Source organism: Catharus ustulatus, chromosome 3 (genome assembly GCF_009819885.2).
Source record: "Catharus ustulatus isolate bCatUst1 chromosome 3, bCatUst1.pri.v2, whole genome shotgun sequence".
NCBI classification, from domain to species: Eukaryota; Metazoa; Chordata; class Aves; order Passeriformes; family Turdidae; genus Catharus; species Catharus ustulatus.
Window position 1 is genome coordinate 38,005,081 of NC_046223.1, and position 18,255 is coordinate 38,023,335.

Below are 18,255 nucleotides of genomic sequence, written 5' to 3' on the forward strand. Positions count from 1 at the left end.
GAGGATTTTGGCAAACCTGACTCAACTGAGAAAATGTCAAGCCTTTCTCTTTCATCTCTCCCTCTCACATTTTCACTTTAGCTATTATTCTTTTGGATTTTTTTTTTTTTCAGGACTGTGCTAGTAACATGTAGCAAAGCATTCCCCATGTTAGAATGCTTGGAGCATATTGACAGTATTAACACCACAATCACTAAGACTGGAGAACTTTACAAAGAAAATCACTGTACACCAGAATCATCTGCCTTTTCTTCCCCAGAAAACACCAGCATAAGTTATACAAACAAATTCTGGTTTAGAACTGGAATCTGGATATTTCAAGCTGCCCATTTTTATTGATGAAAAGAAGATTTAAATGTAAGCTGGTTGTGAAGTAGTCACACCACTAACTGAAATGTGGGACAAAAGTGAATTATGACAGTGGCTTGCATTGCCACTGGCAGCAAAGTTTATCAGAGATGTCAGAGGAAAAAAAGTGATTAGGTCTAAGGACAAAAAACCCCAATGTTATGCCAATAGAACTTAAGAGACAGAAAAACTTACTGGGAGAAGTAAACAGTTTCCAAATGTGTGTGCTGTAAGCAGCAATGTTAAGGATCACTGTGCTGTGACTAAATCATTTTTGTATACTGGAGGGTTCATGAGTGTGGCCTCCAACTGATTTGTGGCTCAGCTGATTGCAGGCTACAACCAAAGCTTTTTCTGCTCTCAAGGACTTTAATGTTCCCTTCTCTCACACCCCTTACCCTCCCAAGGTTGAATTCTCTCTTACATAATATGAAAGTTTTCAAGCAGGATCAAAACTATGACTGTTATCTTTCTCTTCTCATCTATCCAGCTTTTTCACAAACCTAGAAAAAACTTAATTTTAGAGACAAGTTGTGTCTCTTAAGTTTGGGTGAAGGGTGTCAGTGCCTTCTGAGTGTCTTAACTGAGGACAGTCACTGAGATAAGACTGGATAGACTGTTTTTTCCTAGGAAATCAGGCTAATAAGGACAGTATTAAAGGGGCTGGCAAAATTTTTTTTGCCCCCTTATGTGAAGTGTTCTCTTTATTTTCAGTCACATGTAAGACTAAGATGTTGGCATTACCTCATTATTAGGGTTGATTAATATATTTTTGTGTCATCATCACCCACCAGAGTCTCAAGTCTACTGTCCATTTATTTAGGCAGTGAGTCTGAACACTCTTAGTCCAAGCTGCTGGCAGGACTTTTTCCTGGAGGCTAAATGGCATCTTTCCAAATCAGATGCTGGCAGAGATTTTGGCTGTACTTAGACCTGTGGGATTTACTACCTTTTGTATTTCTAAGTCATTAAGCAACAATGAAATCTTTATGGTATCTAATGTATTGAATTTTACAACCAGTGCTCTAGTAGTATGATGATTAGTTTATCTTACATCAGGACAGGGTGTGTAGCTTGATCCCAGCCACTACCATAAATACTATCAAGCCAATAGAGTACCTACTACAAGTTTTTTAAGCTTGTTTTTGAAAGGTTGGAATAATGCAATAATATCTAAGACCAATTGAAATATCTCTGTACACACCAAGGTAAGAAAGTTTTGATTTATAGCAACTTTACATCAAGTTAAAAAAATAGTGCTAGGGAGCGCAGGTGACAAAGGATTGCATTTTCTATTCCAGAGTTCAAAAGTCAGCTACTGAAATAAGATTCTCATCTTCCTCTTCCCCATGCAACTTGGGCAAGTCTGAAGCAGTTAAAAGATTCTGCATTGGGAATTTGTCTGAAGTTACTTTAAAATGTTTTAAAAATAACTTCTTGCACTAACTAATTTATATATCTAAATCAGATATGTACTATATAATAAACATGAAGCTTCCCTGCACTTAGGCCTATGCACTTCAGTGCAGAGACAGAACAGAGTTTGGAATCTCTGAATGCTCAGCCATTAAACAGGGGACACATTCAAAACTCAGTTCATTTGTCAACCTGACAGCAGATGGAAGATTTCTGCATGTGAAATATAGGAGCATCTGGCCATCAAGGATATTTAAGACCTTACCTATTGATCTCTTTCATCTGCTTAAATTAATTCAAGATGTTAAGATGCTAAAAAATGGTGATTAAAGATCCCATGTGTATAAAGTTCAAATCCCAATAAGCAGTAAGAAGATAACACAAATACTACAAAACCAAACCAGCAGCAAAGCTCCCAAATAACTGATAGTAAACCTGGAAATACCAAAAACTTGACTGCCAGGAATAGAGGGCAGTATGGCTTATTAACTGAGAGAGAGACACACATAAAATGTGTTTTGTTACTTTGTCAAGAAGGACTTTAAGTGAAAAAAAATCACTGAAATGAAAGGAACTAGAACAATGGGGAAAACACGATTTAAACCAAAAGAGAGACAATATTGCTTACAAATACAGGCTAGGTGTAACTTCTCTAACAAGGACCAATAGGCTCTGCAAAACTCAGATTTTGCCTGAAGCAGTTTCCTTTAAGTTCAGAAATTTAGCAAGTAATTAATTTAAATAAGAAATGTTCAAGATCAGATTAAATTGGGCCCTGAGCAATCTGGTCTAGTGGAAGGTGTCCCTGCCAGTGGTCATGATGTTGGCCAATGATCTTTAAGGTCCCCTCCAACCCAAATCATTCTAAGTTAGAAACTGGAGGGCTTCACAACATAATGTATTATAACACTAATTAGGTGACTTAGGGATAAAAGCCTTATCTTACTTTTATTTTTATTATTTTCTTTTAGTTTTGAAATTTTATTTATTTTTAAGTTCCCAACATCACCTCCATTCTTCCAGAAACAACTGCACTATAGCAAGGGCATTATCTTATCCTGTGCCTTTTTTGTCTTTTTGGTAGCAGCAGGAATTTTGTAGCTTGGAAATGAGATGTAAGTAGAACTAGCTATTATTCTATGTCAGGAGCAGAAAGATGACATTACAGGAGAATCCATCCATGCTAGAAGCCAGACTAAATTAAGTCCTGACCTGTAGCACGCTGTGATGCTATCAGAATCTGGCTCCCTACCAGCCAGTCCCAATGTCAACTCTGAAAGCTAAATTCAACTACTAAAAAGTGTATTTATCTACAGAAAAGAATGAAAGCAACACACAATGGCGGCTTACATTGCTAAGTTTATAGAAAAGTAGTAAAGCATTATTTTGGAATCACTGTGAAGATTTAATAATACATAACTGTAAAAAAAAAAACAAAAAACGAAAAACAAACCAAAACACCAAGAAAGAACAGCAGCTGTTTCCAATCAAAGCTGAAATTCTGCCTTGTCTTTCTAAGGTCATGCAGGTGTCATTCCCACAATGTGACTTATTACTCATTTTAGGGTTCTTCCTGGATGCAGAGTGGGGTTAACTGAGTTAACAAGCTGAAACAGCAGAGGAAGAAAAGGAGGAAAGGTTCATTTTTGTTGTTGGGTTTTTTTGAGAAGCCTTTGACTAAATGTTTTGAATTATTTTTCTAAAATCATTAAAGAGTCTTACAGTATGATTGAGCAGCACTGCAAATGGGACACATAGTTTTAAATCTATTTATCAGATCACAACCATCCATGACACATCTTGTCCCCCTTTTTCTGACTACAGCTTCAGTGGAGCAGACCAGGAAAGGTCTGTACTGATGAGAGTTATGCCAGCATACTCTGTGCAACATGTATTTCATCATCATCAATTGTGAATGCAGCCATCTCATATCATGGGGATTCACAGTTCAGAGAAAAACTTCAGAGGAGACAAAATCACAAAGAAAAACCTTCATCCAGAGATCATCTAGGCAAAGCTTGCAGCATCAGAAGACCACAAAAGTCTAAGGGCATGCTGAACATTGTGTCATTTTTACAGCAACTTTGTACAAATGGGAAGACGCTCATGAACTTCCCCAAAACTTCTTTTTGACTAAATACCATCCTAACTCTCCTTTTTTTTTTTTTTTTTAAACATGCTAGTTCATAAAGAAAATGGAGATAACCTGAGAATTATTGAGTAACAAGAAAGGGAACCAGAAGGTTCTTTTTTTCTAACTCTTTATCCATTTTAAAAAAACACCAAACTAAAACAAATAGACCTATTCCTAAGGGTCAAGAAATCCAAATTTGTTTCTGAGCACAGATCCTGTGATGACACATTAGCTTAAAATTTCTTCAATGGATTTCAGCAATTGAAAAATAGTCATTAAAATGTAATGCATAAATGAAAAATGTTTCATCACTTCCACAAAACTCTTGGTGGAAGAAAGCATATATAAATAGGTTCTAAAAAGGATTATGTGACAATAAGGGAAAAATTTAAACAGTTTTACAAGGTTTATCTGCATTGAAGGTTGAAATGGCATGTGAGCATTCAGCATGTGAATGATGAATCTATAGCTCAGCATTAAAATTACTGCCAACTCCGAAGGAAAATTTAAATTGAAAACCCTACACTTCAATTTCCTGGGCAAGAAAAGTCAAGAGATGGCTTCACTGAGTTTAAAAAAAAAAAATGGTCTGGACAAGAAGATCTAAGAGCACCATCAAGACACAAGTAGCGGCAGAGACCCAAAATATATTCCTTGGAAGTTCGAAGAAATGAAGTTTTATTCAGGAGGGCACTTGATTATGCCTCTTTGGCCTGATCTCTCCTCAGTGTCTGAGGGAGGGCTTATCAATTTTCAGAAGCAAATCCTGTAGGACTTCTGCCAGACATTAAGTCATATGCTCTTAGCCCAAGTGTGCTGACAAGAATTTGGCAGAACTACTAACATTCACCTGAAAAGTCCTTGTGAAAAATGCAGTGAGCAACAATTCTAGTGACTTTGTGGAAGGACAGATCACCCACTATGTCACTAAGGTTATAGAGGATGATAAGCATGGTGGGGGGAGGAAATCATTACAGTTTCTGGCAAAAGGCTATATTGAGTTTCCTTCTCCCTGCCCTCAGCATAAATTTGGAGATCTGCCCTGCAAACACAATGCCTCACCTACATTCAGAGAGATTAGAAGAACATACAGTCAGTGAAGGATCTCCTCTATGCATGCCACTCCTGGTTCACTTCATCTAGGATTGATGTATGGTGGCAAACCCATGGAATATGTACCATTTCATCCCAGGCTGGATAGTTCTAAGCTGAGTGGAGCTGAATACAAAGAATTGTATTGTAAAGAATAGTACTGGCTGATCACCTTATTTTAGAAAGGCTTTTCTTTTGGTGGCTGCACACGAGATTGTTTTATAAGGTTTAACATATTTATTCTAAAGCGTTTAGATGTTACATCTATAAAGGAAAGGCACATACAGATGGGCATTCTTGTGTGTTGGCATTAGAAGGAACTTGGTTATAGCAAAGTCCCTAGAAACAGTAGGTAAGATGTTATATTCCTTTTCCATTCGGAGGTGTGAATATCTGCTTTAAATAGAGCAATAAATTACTTACTGCACCTGCAAAACAGTGCCTGTCTTCTTGAAGAAGGGAAGCTCCACTGTAGATGTCTGTTAGGACAGAAACTTCATTGGGAGGAGGAAACAAAAATGTGCCAACTGAAATTGCTGCAAGGGAGAGACAGCAGCTCTTTCCCAGCAGGGATGTCAGTACGCAACAGGAATGAGTCATTATGATGCAGTTCTGTGATTCAGACAATTCAAAGCCACTCTGGGATGTCAGACCACCAACACATTTTTGCTGTGTATGAAACCATACAAAGATAAAAAGTATTCCCCAGCTCTTGATAGACTTCTACATCTCTAGCAACTTTCTCCTAATAGTTTTATATTTTTTAAATTTGTTACTGCAAATCTGGATTTAGAGAACTTTTGCTCCTTAGTGAAATACCTGTGTTTGTTTCAGGGCATTCTTTATCAGGAAACCTAGAGGTACATATAGTGAAAAAGAGCCTTAGGCAACTCAAATACCCTCGAATCAGGAGTAGATAAGGACTAAAAAACAGAACTGTTTCATTGTTAATAATTTTTTCACTCATAAAGATAAACAAGAAGAGGTCTTCCTCTGAGATAGAATGTAAGTAAATCAACTGCTTTTCTTTCAGGTGAACAGGTTGAAAACTGTATGAATGTCTTTTTTACCCTCCTGTTCAAAGTATGCTCACAATGCCCTGCAGCTTATTTCATGGCATAACAAAATTAACCTGCAGATATGGGCTAATCCTTTACTATTTCCTAATCTATTTTCACTAATAATTGCTACAGTCAGTCTTTGAACAGAATGGATATATAAATAGATCAGCAGAGTGCAGGCACACAGTAGATATAAAAAGTGTTTTCTTATCATAAGCATTTCTAGTCATAACCCTGCCAGAATGTTGTTAAACCTACAACATCAGAAAGCAGAAAGAATTTCCACAGCCACAAAAGTAATGCATAATTCTGGTTGATGGGAACAGTTGGAAAACCTATAGGAACTTATTTTCATCCTACTAGCCACAAGAAATCTGGAAGAGGACCGGAACACGATACCACTCGCTGTACCATAGGATCTGAAAGATTGTACGGAGGTTGCCAGTTAAAGTCAAAGCCTAATTTTATTGATACTAAGAGTTTTGCCTGTGGAAAGAGATTGTGAATGACACAAACAGATTTCCTAATGTTTGTGGAGTCTAATGATTAACAGCTGCAAGATGAATGAAAAATCACTTGAGTGCGGGTGTTACACAGAAAATTTGTTAGACTTGAAGATCCTTTGGATATCTTCAAGGACTGTAAAAGAATGAATTTATTTCTTCCAATTCTCTGGTAGCCTGGTCAGAACACGTCAGAGTTTCTCCTTTGGGCAGTCAGGAGAAGTAAAGAGCTCAGCAGAAGCAGTCATGAAGGACAGGGAAATGAGTCATCCTAATCCACTATAATGATCTCCTCAATCCTTCACCGTGTCAAGTTATAAATATTATAGTAAATATTGACAAGTGTGTTGAGGCAGGTTTTGAAACAGAACATTTATCTTATTGTTGTTCTTGCCAGGGCAGATAATCCTCAAAGAAGTTAGTAGTTTCAAAGATTGAGGGAGAAACTCATTATGGAGAATATGAGAAATCATTTCAGTCCAGATTTTTGGTTGCTGAAGGACATTGAGATCTACTGGTGCTTTAAGTGTGAATACTCTCTCCATCTACTTTCCTCCACTATGATCTAGTTATTTATTTTACTAGAACCTTTCTCTTTGTAGCTTTTAACATTTGCAGTCAGTTTTGCCTACCTCAAACTTTGGAGAACCAATGGCATCCACAGTGATGTCCCGTATTGTCCATTATTTCATTTGAAATTACCATAAAACATCAACTTCTCATAAATATTGCACAAGTGATTATCCAGATTAAATTTACTAGAACAATTGGATTTCTATCTTTTCCAGACACTTCGAGAATTTGAGGCCTCCTGCCTTAACATTTGGTTCTCGTAAATTTTATTCCTCTATTATTATAATTCTATCACACTGCAAAGCTATGCTGAATTTTTACTTAAATTCAAACTGAGATGACAAAAATTTCACGATTATAAGTCGCACCATTTTGACTAAAATTTTGGTCTCAACCCAAAGTGCTGCTTATAATCAGGTGTGGCTTATATATGGACAAAGAACAAAAAGTTGCTGTTTTAGTTTGGAGGACAGGTGTCTGCTGAGAAAGGCAGGAACTTCTCTTTGAAATGGAGAATGTACACCCCCTCCCTCCAAATTATTATAATTTTGAAATCAAGGGGTTTTCAGGCAAAAATATGGGAATTAGGAAGAACGGTTATTTTCTAGGGAAATTAAAATAGAAATACAGTACTACAAAGAAACAAACTCCAAACCCTGACAAAGTCAGAGTACAATCTGACACCCTGTCAGGCAGGGTGTTGGTAGCAGTCCCATTAAATGGTGGCTGCATCCTCCTGCAGTGACAGATGTGATTCAGTTGGAGCAGTGCTCCTGCAGAAGGTGCAGTTTCCCTCTGGAGGTCCAGTGGTGATGTGGAGAAATCCGGTTTTCCTCTGGAGTCCAGTGGAGAAAGGGGCTCCCTTAGTGTCCCAAAACCTCTGTTTTTATCTTGGTAAGAAAGGTTGGGCTCTTCCCCCTGGCTGGAGCAACTTCCAATGGGATGCAGTAATTTTATCAGTCCCACAGTGGGACTCAATGGCCATTAGCAGAAAATGACTCGCTGGAGGAAGGATGGGTTGTGAAAAGATAAAGAACAATGCCCTGCCTGGTTTCAATGGATGGCCCATTAGCAGAATATCTGCCGTTGAGATAAGGATCAGTGCCCCCACCCTCAACAAATGGTGATAGAATAGATACCTTTTATCACACTCTGTATTGAAAGTGCGGCTTATAATCAGGTGCGGCTTATGTATGGACAAAGAATGAAAAGTTGCTGGCACCCAGAAGTGCAGTTTATACTCAGTGCGGCTTGTAATCGTGAAATTACTGTGACATACAGGGTATCACATTACCAATCACTAAATACCTCCTCATCCAAAATACACATTTCAAAGAAGAGTAGGAAATACAGAAACAAACATTTTTGTGCCTGTGATTAAAAATACGGAGAAATTGCACCTAGTTTGCTTAGAAATCCAAGCTAACGGACATTTTTCAATCAAATATGGTATTTGTGCTATTTGTCAAAGATGTGAGCAATGGGAAGTTTTTAGGATAATACACTTCTCATCAAGCAGAATGTTCCCTATTGTGCTCTTGTCATTACAAATCAACAGAGAGCATTTAAGCTAATACCATTATTAAATCCTTCACGCTAATTAGTTAAAAGAATTGTACTGGAAGGTACATTGTAACATTTCAGTTTGGTGATTATTCTGTAGATTTAAAACAATTCTGAAATCCAATTTGCATCAAATGCATTAGTGTCCAATAATGTAACAACTGAGCTTGTGTTTTTAAGATTTTAAGGCAGAAAGATGAGAACTGCTTGCTATATTGTTGTAAAAATAATCACAAACCCATATCTCATATTTTCTGCTGATTCACATGGAATATTCTATATTAACATGACATGCCATATTTCATCCACAGAACTCACCAAATCTTACATATAAACCAGGAATGACCAATGGTCCTTGTTCCCTAACTCATGCACCAAATCTTGCTGAAGTCAAAAGTCACAGAGGTGCCCCAAATTTTGGAGGCCCAGCATAAAAAGCATCACTGCGAGTGATTTTCAGGCACAGTTGGAGCTGACTATCCAAGAGCTTCACTCTTCTCTGGTGATAGGCAATATATTAAGGATTCAGCTGGGATCTCCAGATCAGAAGCTCATCACCCCTCCATAGTTTGCTGCCTGTCCCTGTCCATTTCTGGTTTCTGATGAACCCACCAGTCTCATGCCAACACAGCCCCACAGGATGTCCTGGCAGGAGCACCGTAGCCACCGTGACCTGGTTGTGACACAAATGCATCTGAAAGCCAGAACTATTCACTCCTTTATTCAATGTGAGGTAATCTCAAAAACATATTTCTGCTCACAGGTAATCATGTACATTCTATGTTCAAAAATATAATCGTGTTTGTGGGTGCACTGAAGAGATTAAAATTGTCATGTAGTTTTACTAAACATTCTGTTTCACCTAAAATTTCTGCCAAATGTAGTGTGACTGGAACCAATTTTGTTTGCTTTCTTTCTCCAGACTAACAAAGAGAATCCAATTAATGAGAGACATTTAATATTTTTTAATTCTCATTTTCAATCCTTCCCTCCTGTAGAAGCTAGCAAAGGGAGAAAATATTGCTGTTTAAAAAAAAATAGACATCATAAAATAATGCTTCTGTATGAGTTCATATAAGAAGGCATTAAATACTTTGCAGATGTCTACTTGGGCAGATATGACATGCTTATGTAATGAAAGAGTAATTTCTGAATTCTTTTGTTGAACAGTAAATTGAATTATTTCTACATAAGCTTTGGTTTCTTCATCTGAAAACTCACAGATGTTATGTAGTTGCGACAGAGCAAATTTCTGCTAACTAACCAGATAACAGTTTTTAAAAGTTCAGAAGAGATATGTTCTGATGTGACTAAAAAGGAGAAAAAAGAAGGAACAGAGCAAAATCTGCAAAATGGTCAGCAAATATTTATTCATAGACATCAGGAATGACAATAGATTTTCTACTAAATGGCTATATTTTAGAAAAACTAACCTATTATGAGTGGGAAGACTGCACCTCAAATATTACAGCTGTATTTTACAGAGTATGTATTTATTGGAGACCTACTTCCTCTTTTTCTACTAATTTATTGATCCTGGATACCTTACAAAAAGAGATACAGTAATATTTTCCAAATGATTAATGAAGGTTAATGTCAGCTTCTAGAAAAGTTGCCACAAAACCAGAGAAGAGCTATCTAGGGTTATTTGCAACTGGCCATGTTCTTCATCTTACATTCCGAAAGAGTGGTTTGAATCACTCTTTCTTTTCCTGTGGTGCAGTGACCTACACTAACTGTTACTGCGTTATAAAGTTGTGAGGAGGAGAAGAATTCCCTAGCCTCTATTATTTTAGCACATTTGAAACGTAGCTTTTCTACCTCCACGTCACTGACTGCCCAGTGATTTTGTTCTTTGGGGCTTGGTGAAGCAAGAGCATAAATTGGCCAAGTGCTCATAGAGACTCGAGGGATGCAGAGCTGCTTGGTGAGTGCAGTGAAGCAACCACAATCCATGTCAAGCATCACGTCCTTGCCTGTGCCCAAGATATCATGCTAGGAGGGTGCAACAGCTGTGTAATAATTGCCATTCTTTTGCCCTTCACACCTTGAGACTGAAAGTCCAAGTTTATTTTTAAATTGCAAATGTAACTGGAAAAGCAGTAGATATACTGGGAGCCTTCTGAGGGACCCACCCTCCTGACAGTGAGGGCCTGTGCATTAGCTCAGCAAAACCCAATAATACAGTTTGAACATTCAGCTGATGTCCACTGGGGCCCCCTAAGCTTCCAGGGAGCTTGCATCTTTCTTAATCTCACCAGGTGCATCAGATGTAGTCCTTAGAAGTGCAGAACTTTGGTTGCAATCCTGCAAATTTTCATCCTGATATACCAATGAGCCGTCTTCTTCCTCGACAATTCTTCCCTTTCCCCCACTCCTCAAACAGCAAATCAGCTGCTGCTCAAAAATGGCAAGCAACACAATTGCTTCTTTCCCCAGCAGTACCAGCGACCTGGCACAGAGAATTCCGGATCAGTTTAAAAATCATGTAACAGCAGCTTTTACAAACAGCAGCTCACTGTTAAATATGTCATAATAATAAATAGTTTGAAGCTTACAAAATCACTTTTTTTTTTTTTTTCAGTTGGCAGGTTTTTTTGGTAGTCCACAAGGAGATAATCTGTTTCAAAAGGCCTTAGGAAAAAAGCTTGCAGCAGAAGACAAATACTGCATCGATTCAGCAGCACAGGTATCTTGTATATCAGCACAGGTATCTTAAATATGCTAGTTCAGATACTACAGTAGTATATTTCATATGGATAATTTTCTTACACTCTCAGAAAAAAGTTAAAGAGGAAGGTTATTCTCTGAAAACTCTTGTATCAGAAATTTTGATAATCTACTTCCTGCTTAGAAATAATAAGCAGCACTATGCTAAAATCTTGAACCTGCAAAGACTTTCTTCCCCTTGAGCCATTTGGCAGAAGCAATCCTTAGATACAAACAAAGCATATTGATTGTTCTTCAAGAAAGAAATGTATATTCTTCAAATAGTTTGGGGAAGCAAACAAGCAGCAGAATTCAGTAAGTCTGTGGCAACTCACAAACACCTCAAACCACCTTCTGCATCCCCCCACGCACTGGGGAACTGGCAGAGGTGAGGAAAACAGCAAAATACTCCTTCTTTTTTACTAAGGAATTACATTTAGCAACAATTTATTCACAGAAAATGTTACTCTATTGTTTTTTCCCAGAAAATAAAGCACATAATCTCACAATAGGAATTTTAATTTTAATATTATCAGCCTTGTGTTTGGACAGGCGCTGAAATTAACACTGGGATAGACCAAAGCATGATCCTGACCTGCCTGCCCCGGGCGCTGGGCACCTCAGCCTGCACCTGTCCGGCATCCCAAAGGATTCTCCACAGAGGGTGTACAGATATCTGAAGGGAGGGTGACAAGAGGATGGAGCCAGCCTCTGCTCACTGGTGCCAAGCAATAGCACAGGAGGCAATGGACAGGAACTGATGCAGAGGAAGCTCCACCTGAGCATGAGGGAGATCTTCTTTACTGTGTGGGTGACTGACGCTGGAACAGATTGTCCAGAGAGGCTGTGGAGTCTCCCTCAAAGGAGATACTCCAGAACCGTATGGATGTAATACTGCGCCATGAGCTCCGGGATGACCCTGCTTGAACAGGGAGCTTGGACGACGGAGGCTGGACCAGCTGACCCACCGTGTTCTCTTCTAACCCGACCCCTTCGTTTCTCCGCAGGGAATCAGCCACGCAGATTCCACACGGATGCGCAGCCTGCGCCCACCCCCCCTCCCTCACAAGCTGTTGCCCGGGGGGTCAGTGCCGACCCCGGGGGGCGAGGGGACCTCCCCGGCGATGGCGGAGCCGGCGCTCCCCTCACGCCGCCGCCACCGGCGGCTCGCGGCGGGGCGGGGCCAGCGCGCCCTCCCGGCGTGCCCCGCGCCGCTGTCATGGCGGCTCCCTGCGGCCGCTGCCCGCACATGGGCTGAGGGCTGGCGCGGGCAGCGCGCGCGTCTCTGTGGGCGCAGGGGTCGCGGCCGCGAGCGAGGCGGTGTCGGGGAGCGGGGCGGGCGCGGGCGGCGGGACCATGCTGGCCCTGGAGCGCGCCCTGCTGAGGGGCTTCCTCAGCGCCGCGGAGTCCCTGGAGTGGAAGCAGGGCGAAGTCGCGGCCGCAGGTGAGGGGAGGTCCCGGCCCGGCGCGGGGAAGGTGCCCGCTCCTTGTGCGTGTCCGGAGCCACCGGGCCGAGCCGGGGCCGCGACTGGCGGCTCCCTCCCCGCGGGCGTTTTCACCTCCGGCGCCCTGTCAGATCCTCGCCGAGCTCCCGGGGGCTCCTGCCCGCGCTGGGGGGTGGGGAGGCCGCGGGCTTGTCAGGCTGGAGGAGCGGGAGCGGCGCTGCCGGCCGGGCTGCGAGCGGCGGGGGCCGCGGCCGCAGCGGTGCCGGTGCCGGTGCCGGCCCGCCTCACGCCGGCTGTCGGGAGGGAAGCACCGGGCTCCCTCCGGCTGCCTCCCGAGGGAAAGGCTGCGTGTCTGCTGGAACTTGGCACTGAGGTGGAACGCGCTCTTGAAGCAAAACGTGGGAAGGAAGAGTCTGGCAGAGCTGCCTGTTCTGTATTTATTAGTTACTCCGTCACAGTTGCTTGAGGGATGAGTGGAAAATAGTCTCTTGAGGGGTCTTAGTTACACCCGGCTTTCCTTCAGGGGAACGCAGCAGCTCTTAGAATGTAACCTTTGTCTTGTAAAAAAAAAAAACTTCCATATTTTAGGCAGACTAAAATACAGTTGTGCTCAAGTCATGTGCCATGCTGTAGCATATTGAAAATCTCATTTATCCTTACCTAAGCACTTAACTGATTTTTGGGAAATAACTGTACTGAACTAATCAGCTCTTATCCTTATGTGACGTTTTGTTTGACCTTAGTCGTTGTGCTGTCCAGGAACGGTAGCTGCTGTGACTGACTCATACTATCAACGAGAGTTCTGCATGCTGTTGGTGGTGTGGAGTTTTTCTGGTTGCTTCTTTTTTGGTCACGTTGTTTCTTTAGCTTTGGTTTGTTTTGAGGTGCTTTAAGTAGTGTGCTCCTGTAAGATGTGGGGAAAACTTGTTGGAGAAAGGCATCTTGCAGTACAGATAGAAAATGGTGGAGTTTGTGATGATTCTTAGTCATCATTTACATGGGTCCTTCCTATTGATGATCCCGAAAACAAATGTAAAAGCTGCGACCTTGAATTTGTATAGTGTCCTATGAAAAGCTACACATAGAATCACAAGCAGATTTTACATGTTTAGAGTTATGTTACTGGAAAGAGAAGAACCTCAGTATTCCTCATTCATCATCACGTGTCCTCACAGGCCATAGTCGTTCTACAGACTACAGCATTTCCTGTCTGGGCAACTGTAATCCAAAATAAAAAAGTTGTCATTTGGTGATAGAAAGTCTCTCCAAAGCATAGATTGGAGAAAAGTCTCTTGTTAATTCCATTCTCTGTGAGAGTATGATGTTAGCAGTGTTGTAGAACCACTGCTATTCTTTTGTATATGTCCTTCCATGTACAGCTTAAAGTGGGTTTTTTTGATAATACATGGCACACATTATCTCTTCTGTAATTTTGTAGATTGCTGTGGAGAACAGAAGTAAACTTTGGTGAATAGTGTGGTGCAGAGACATTAGAATGAGTCTCACCCATTCCTAGTCAACCATTGCTGTCACTGAAGGTGGTTCTGCCCTCTGTGTTCCTGTGTTTCTAACATTTAAAGTACTCGTTTAGCTGGATGAGCTTGGGGTTGATATTCAGATCACTTCTTTGCACAGCTGCTGCTTCTATGGATCCATAGCTGTGCCAGTGTTAAATTGGTTACCTCGGCTGCTGATGTTAGTGCAGGCACAGTAACACTAAGTGCAGGGAGCTGCAATCCGCAGCTGGAATCACAGATTGATAGTAAGCCACTTATCCTATGCAGACCTCTATTTCCTCAGCTGAACCATCACAACACCTGCATCATTTAGTCAGAAAACAGTTAGTGCATCTGCATGAGTTGTAGCTACAGCTGCAGGGCAGGCAGATAATGGTTTTGCTCAAGAATAGCAGGTTTTAGCATGGCCAGATTGTTCCAACAGCTGCTGTATTGATTGCACTGTGGCATATCTGAAGATAGACTCTGTGAGTAATAGTTGTATCCTGTGTCAAGAACTTGATGCTTCTTAGAAATACATGGCATTTCCTGACTTCCCTTTGTCCTGAAATCAGGCTTAGGAAACAGTCATGGATCTGAGTCCACCATTACTCCTAAGAATCTGCTCCATATGCAGGCTTTTCACTGAGATGGTGTAGTTACCATAGGAAACAATTTGTAAAGATAAAAATCTCATTGCTCATTGCTTGTGGATATTCTAAGCATGTAAATGAAGGACTGGGGAGTTTCTGCAGTTTTGCATAAGACTTTATTCACTGAACTCTGCAAATACTGAATCATTTTGATTTGCATTTCCCCTAAAAAGGTTCTCTAGTCTGAAATTATTGTCTTATCTATAGGAGTTTACTGTTCATTTAAAATGTTTGAAGGAAGAATATCCTGCTGTTATAATTGAAGTATATTAAAAGGCCATCTATTTATTTTTCCTGAAATTTAAGTGCAAGTTTTTGTTTTACATTCATCTGGTCGTTTGTGTTTCACTGTAACTTCAATACAAATTATTTTGAATGAAGTGGCACCTGCAAGTGCTGCTCTTGAGTTTCAGTGCAATTGCACTTTCCCTGCAATGTAAATGAAGATGTATTCTTTAGAAGGGGAGTGGTAGATGTTTTAATTTGAATAGGTATTATAGGTCTTAAAAGACAAAATTGATTCCTGTTGTTTCTTTTTTTCTCTTCCAGAAAGTGGATCATTATTGCAATTGATGTTTGATGGGAAATATGAGGCAATATTTTCAAGTTCAGCCATTCAGAATGTTTTCAGTGCATCTTCTGCGACAGAAGAGAACATTGACACTTACTTGGAGAAACAGATTCTAGCATACCTGGATTGTTCTGCAGAGGTTGATAACGTGGAAAGGTGGAAATTATTATTTATTATATGGAAGTTTAATAGAGGCTATGTTTGTTTTTTCACAAAAGGCATTTATAAATGTATAATTTGTATAGGGCCTTCAAAACCCTTGTGCTGACAAGAAAGCAAAAAACAAATTTCTTGTGTTATTTCCTCTGCTCCCTTGGGCATCTATTCATAACTGTCCAGTGAAAGAAACAATGATGATGTGATATGAGGGTTTGTTAAAAACATTATCTTTATTTACAGTGATTACCTCAGAAGGTTCTGGTATAAAGAAGTCACGTATGTAAATTCATTTTGCCATATATCATCAAACAATTAATAATTTTCTTTCTGAAATGTTGTATTACATTTATGTGGCTACTTGAAGTACTGTGTAATGTTACTGTCCAAGCAATGCCTGTATTTCTGACTTGTAATGATGTTGTTACACTCTTAATGTCAAAATGAGTAAGGTGTTACTCACAGATGCTGTCCATCAATTAATTATTTTCTTCCCAAGACTTTCTCTGATAGAGTCTCTTTGAATTGTATGTGCTAATTGTTGCTGTTAAGGAGTTTGTGTTTACTGTTTACAGTTTACTGTGCAAATGATGAACAGACTGAAATCTGGCATGCTAGGGATAGTAGGAGCAGAAAACTATACATGTGTTGTGTTTATATACACTGATATTTTAAAAGGTAAAAAAGATTAACCAAAAGAAGAGCAAAAGATAAGAGAAAATAAAGGTTAAAAATAACAGTAAGAGGAAGGTATTTGTTACCTGTAAGTGTTGGCAGAGTCCACATATGTTTTGGTATGACACACGTCAACCTAAGCGTTTTTGCTAAAATGTCAGAGAAAAAAAATAGTTGGCATGTTTGAAAAACTGAGCTTTGTTTGTGATCATGATGTGTCAAAAACTCATCTTCTGGTGTGCTACACAATACAATGCACTCCTGCCTTCTGAGTTGGAGTGTTCAGAGGTTTTTTCCCCATGCATGTTTTTTGCTAGGTGTTTCTTGTTTGGTTTATTAGCTGGAGAAGTTGCAGAATTGCAATATTTAACGTTTCAGAAGCAGACAGAGGGTTTTCTGCCCAAAATTATAGCCTGAAGTTTTATTCAAAATGAAAGCAAAGAGTCTTCAAAAGCTATCAGTGTCTGCCAGAAACATTTTTGTTTGTGGCATCCAAGTGAATTTTTCAAGCTCCATTGGTAATAATTTAAGAAGTTTTGAGGCAGTAAGTTGTGTTTTTCTCTTACACAAAAACTTCTACTGAAGTTACTTGTCTGAAAGACAGATAGTTGCCTAATTTAGGTAGGCACTGCACAGCACATTGACCTGTACTGTCTCCAATGACTTTGTGGGTTTAAATGTGTCACATAGTTATTTTCCTGCCTGCAGACCCTATGTCCTGTGAAGGCGGTATGGAAGGAACGTATGTAACCTTTGCATCCAGACTTTGCATTGCTTATTATGAAGCTGGGAGAGGATTGTGTTTCTATTTTTTTTAGTAACTAAAATGTAGTTTTCTTTTTCCACTGAGTGATTCAAAGGAAATGCAGCAAAACTCTTAAGTTCTAGACCAGAAAATTCAGTATGACACTTGTTTTCTTGTGACTTTTTGTAGATGGGATAGGTTAAAATAATTTTTTTCCTTGAACTGAAAGTTATAGTTCTGGAGATTTAAAAACACAGTAGGAGTTGAATTAAATCAGAAACAGAACATTGGATAATGCGAATCTTATTCTTTTTGCACAATATAAGCAGTGCAAAGTATGGTTTTGTAATAGTGTTAAAAGAACTCTTAAAGAGGTTTTTTTTTTTTTTCTGAAGCTAAAACAGAGCAGCTTGAGGGCAAAACAGCTCAAAATTTAGATCTAGATGGTATTTTCTTTGGACTAGTTTTCTGTAACTTTTTCCACTTTCAAATCCATGTTTTTGTAATGAAAATGATTTAGCAGCATTTAAAAAATTGGTGCAACTTTTCTATCCTTTTAACTGATTACTTTCTTTTCCCTGCCCCAGACACATTTTCACTATGGCACTTTTAGCCTTTATGTCCTAAAAATTAAGCAATCTTTGTAACAAATTGTTGAATAGGATATTTTTTGTTTTACTTTTTTCCTGCTATTGCTACTCTCTTCAATGCTTATAAGCTATTTTCTACAGAAAATATAGCCTCACTGCTGTATTTTCATTAGTAAAATTTGGAGGATGAAGCAATAGGGTAGGTGTTAACCATGCAGAGGGGGAATGAATTTTTTGTTTTTTTCCTGACCTCCATAGGAAGGAGGTCTATTCCTTACCTGATGTACAGTTTGATTCAAAAGACTGGAAGGAAATAGTGTGCAGGTTCAAAAATATAAACAAACAAAGAAATGAGCTGTAACACTAATTTTTTGTTGAGCATGTGTTTACTACTTCTATCTTATTCAACATACAAATAAATGCCAAACTTGGCAAAAGACATCCATACAATAAATAAAATAATGCTTGTTAAGATTTCCCGAACTGAACACTGAATGGTATTTCTGGTATTTCTCATGGAACATC

General features: G+C 39.6%; 1 protein-coding gene across 2 annotated transcripts in view; it reads left to right on the top strand.

Annotated features, from left to right (window-relative positions):
* The first annotated feature begins 12,008 nt into the window (after positions 1-12,008).
* The window catches only part of TTC27 (tetratricopeptide repeat domain 27), a 116,475-nt gene continuing 110,228 nt past the window's right edge, over positions 12,009-18,255 (top strand). The window contains exons 1-2 of one of the 2 annotated variants that reach the window (XM_033055887.2): positions 12,009-12,348; positions 15,543-15,720. In XM_033055887.2, the coding sequence (XP_032911778.1) occupies positions 15,566-15,720 (155 nt within the window). In that variant the 5' untranslated portion in view covers positions 12,009-12,348; positions 15,543-15,565. Of the gene's footprint in view, positions 12,349-12,707; positions 12,844-15,542; positions 15,721-18,255 lie in introns of those variants that run through there. The other variant, XM_033055886.1, reaches the window with a different exon arrangement.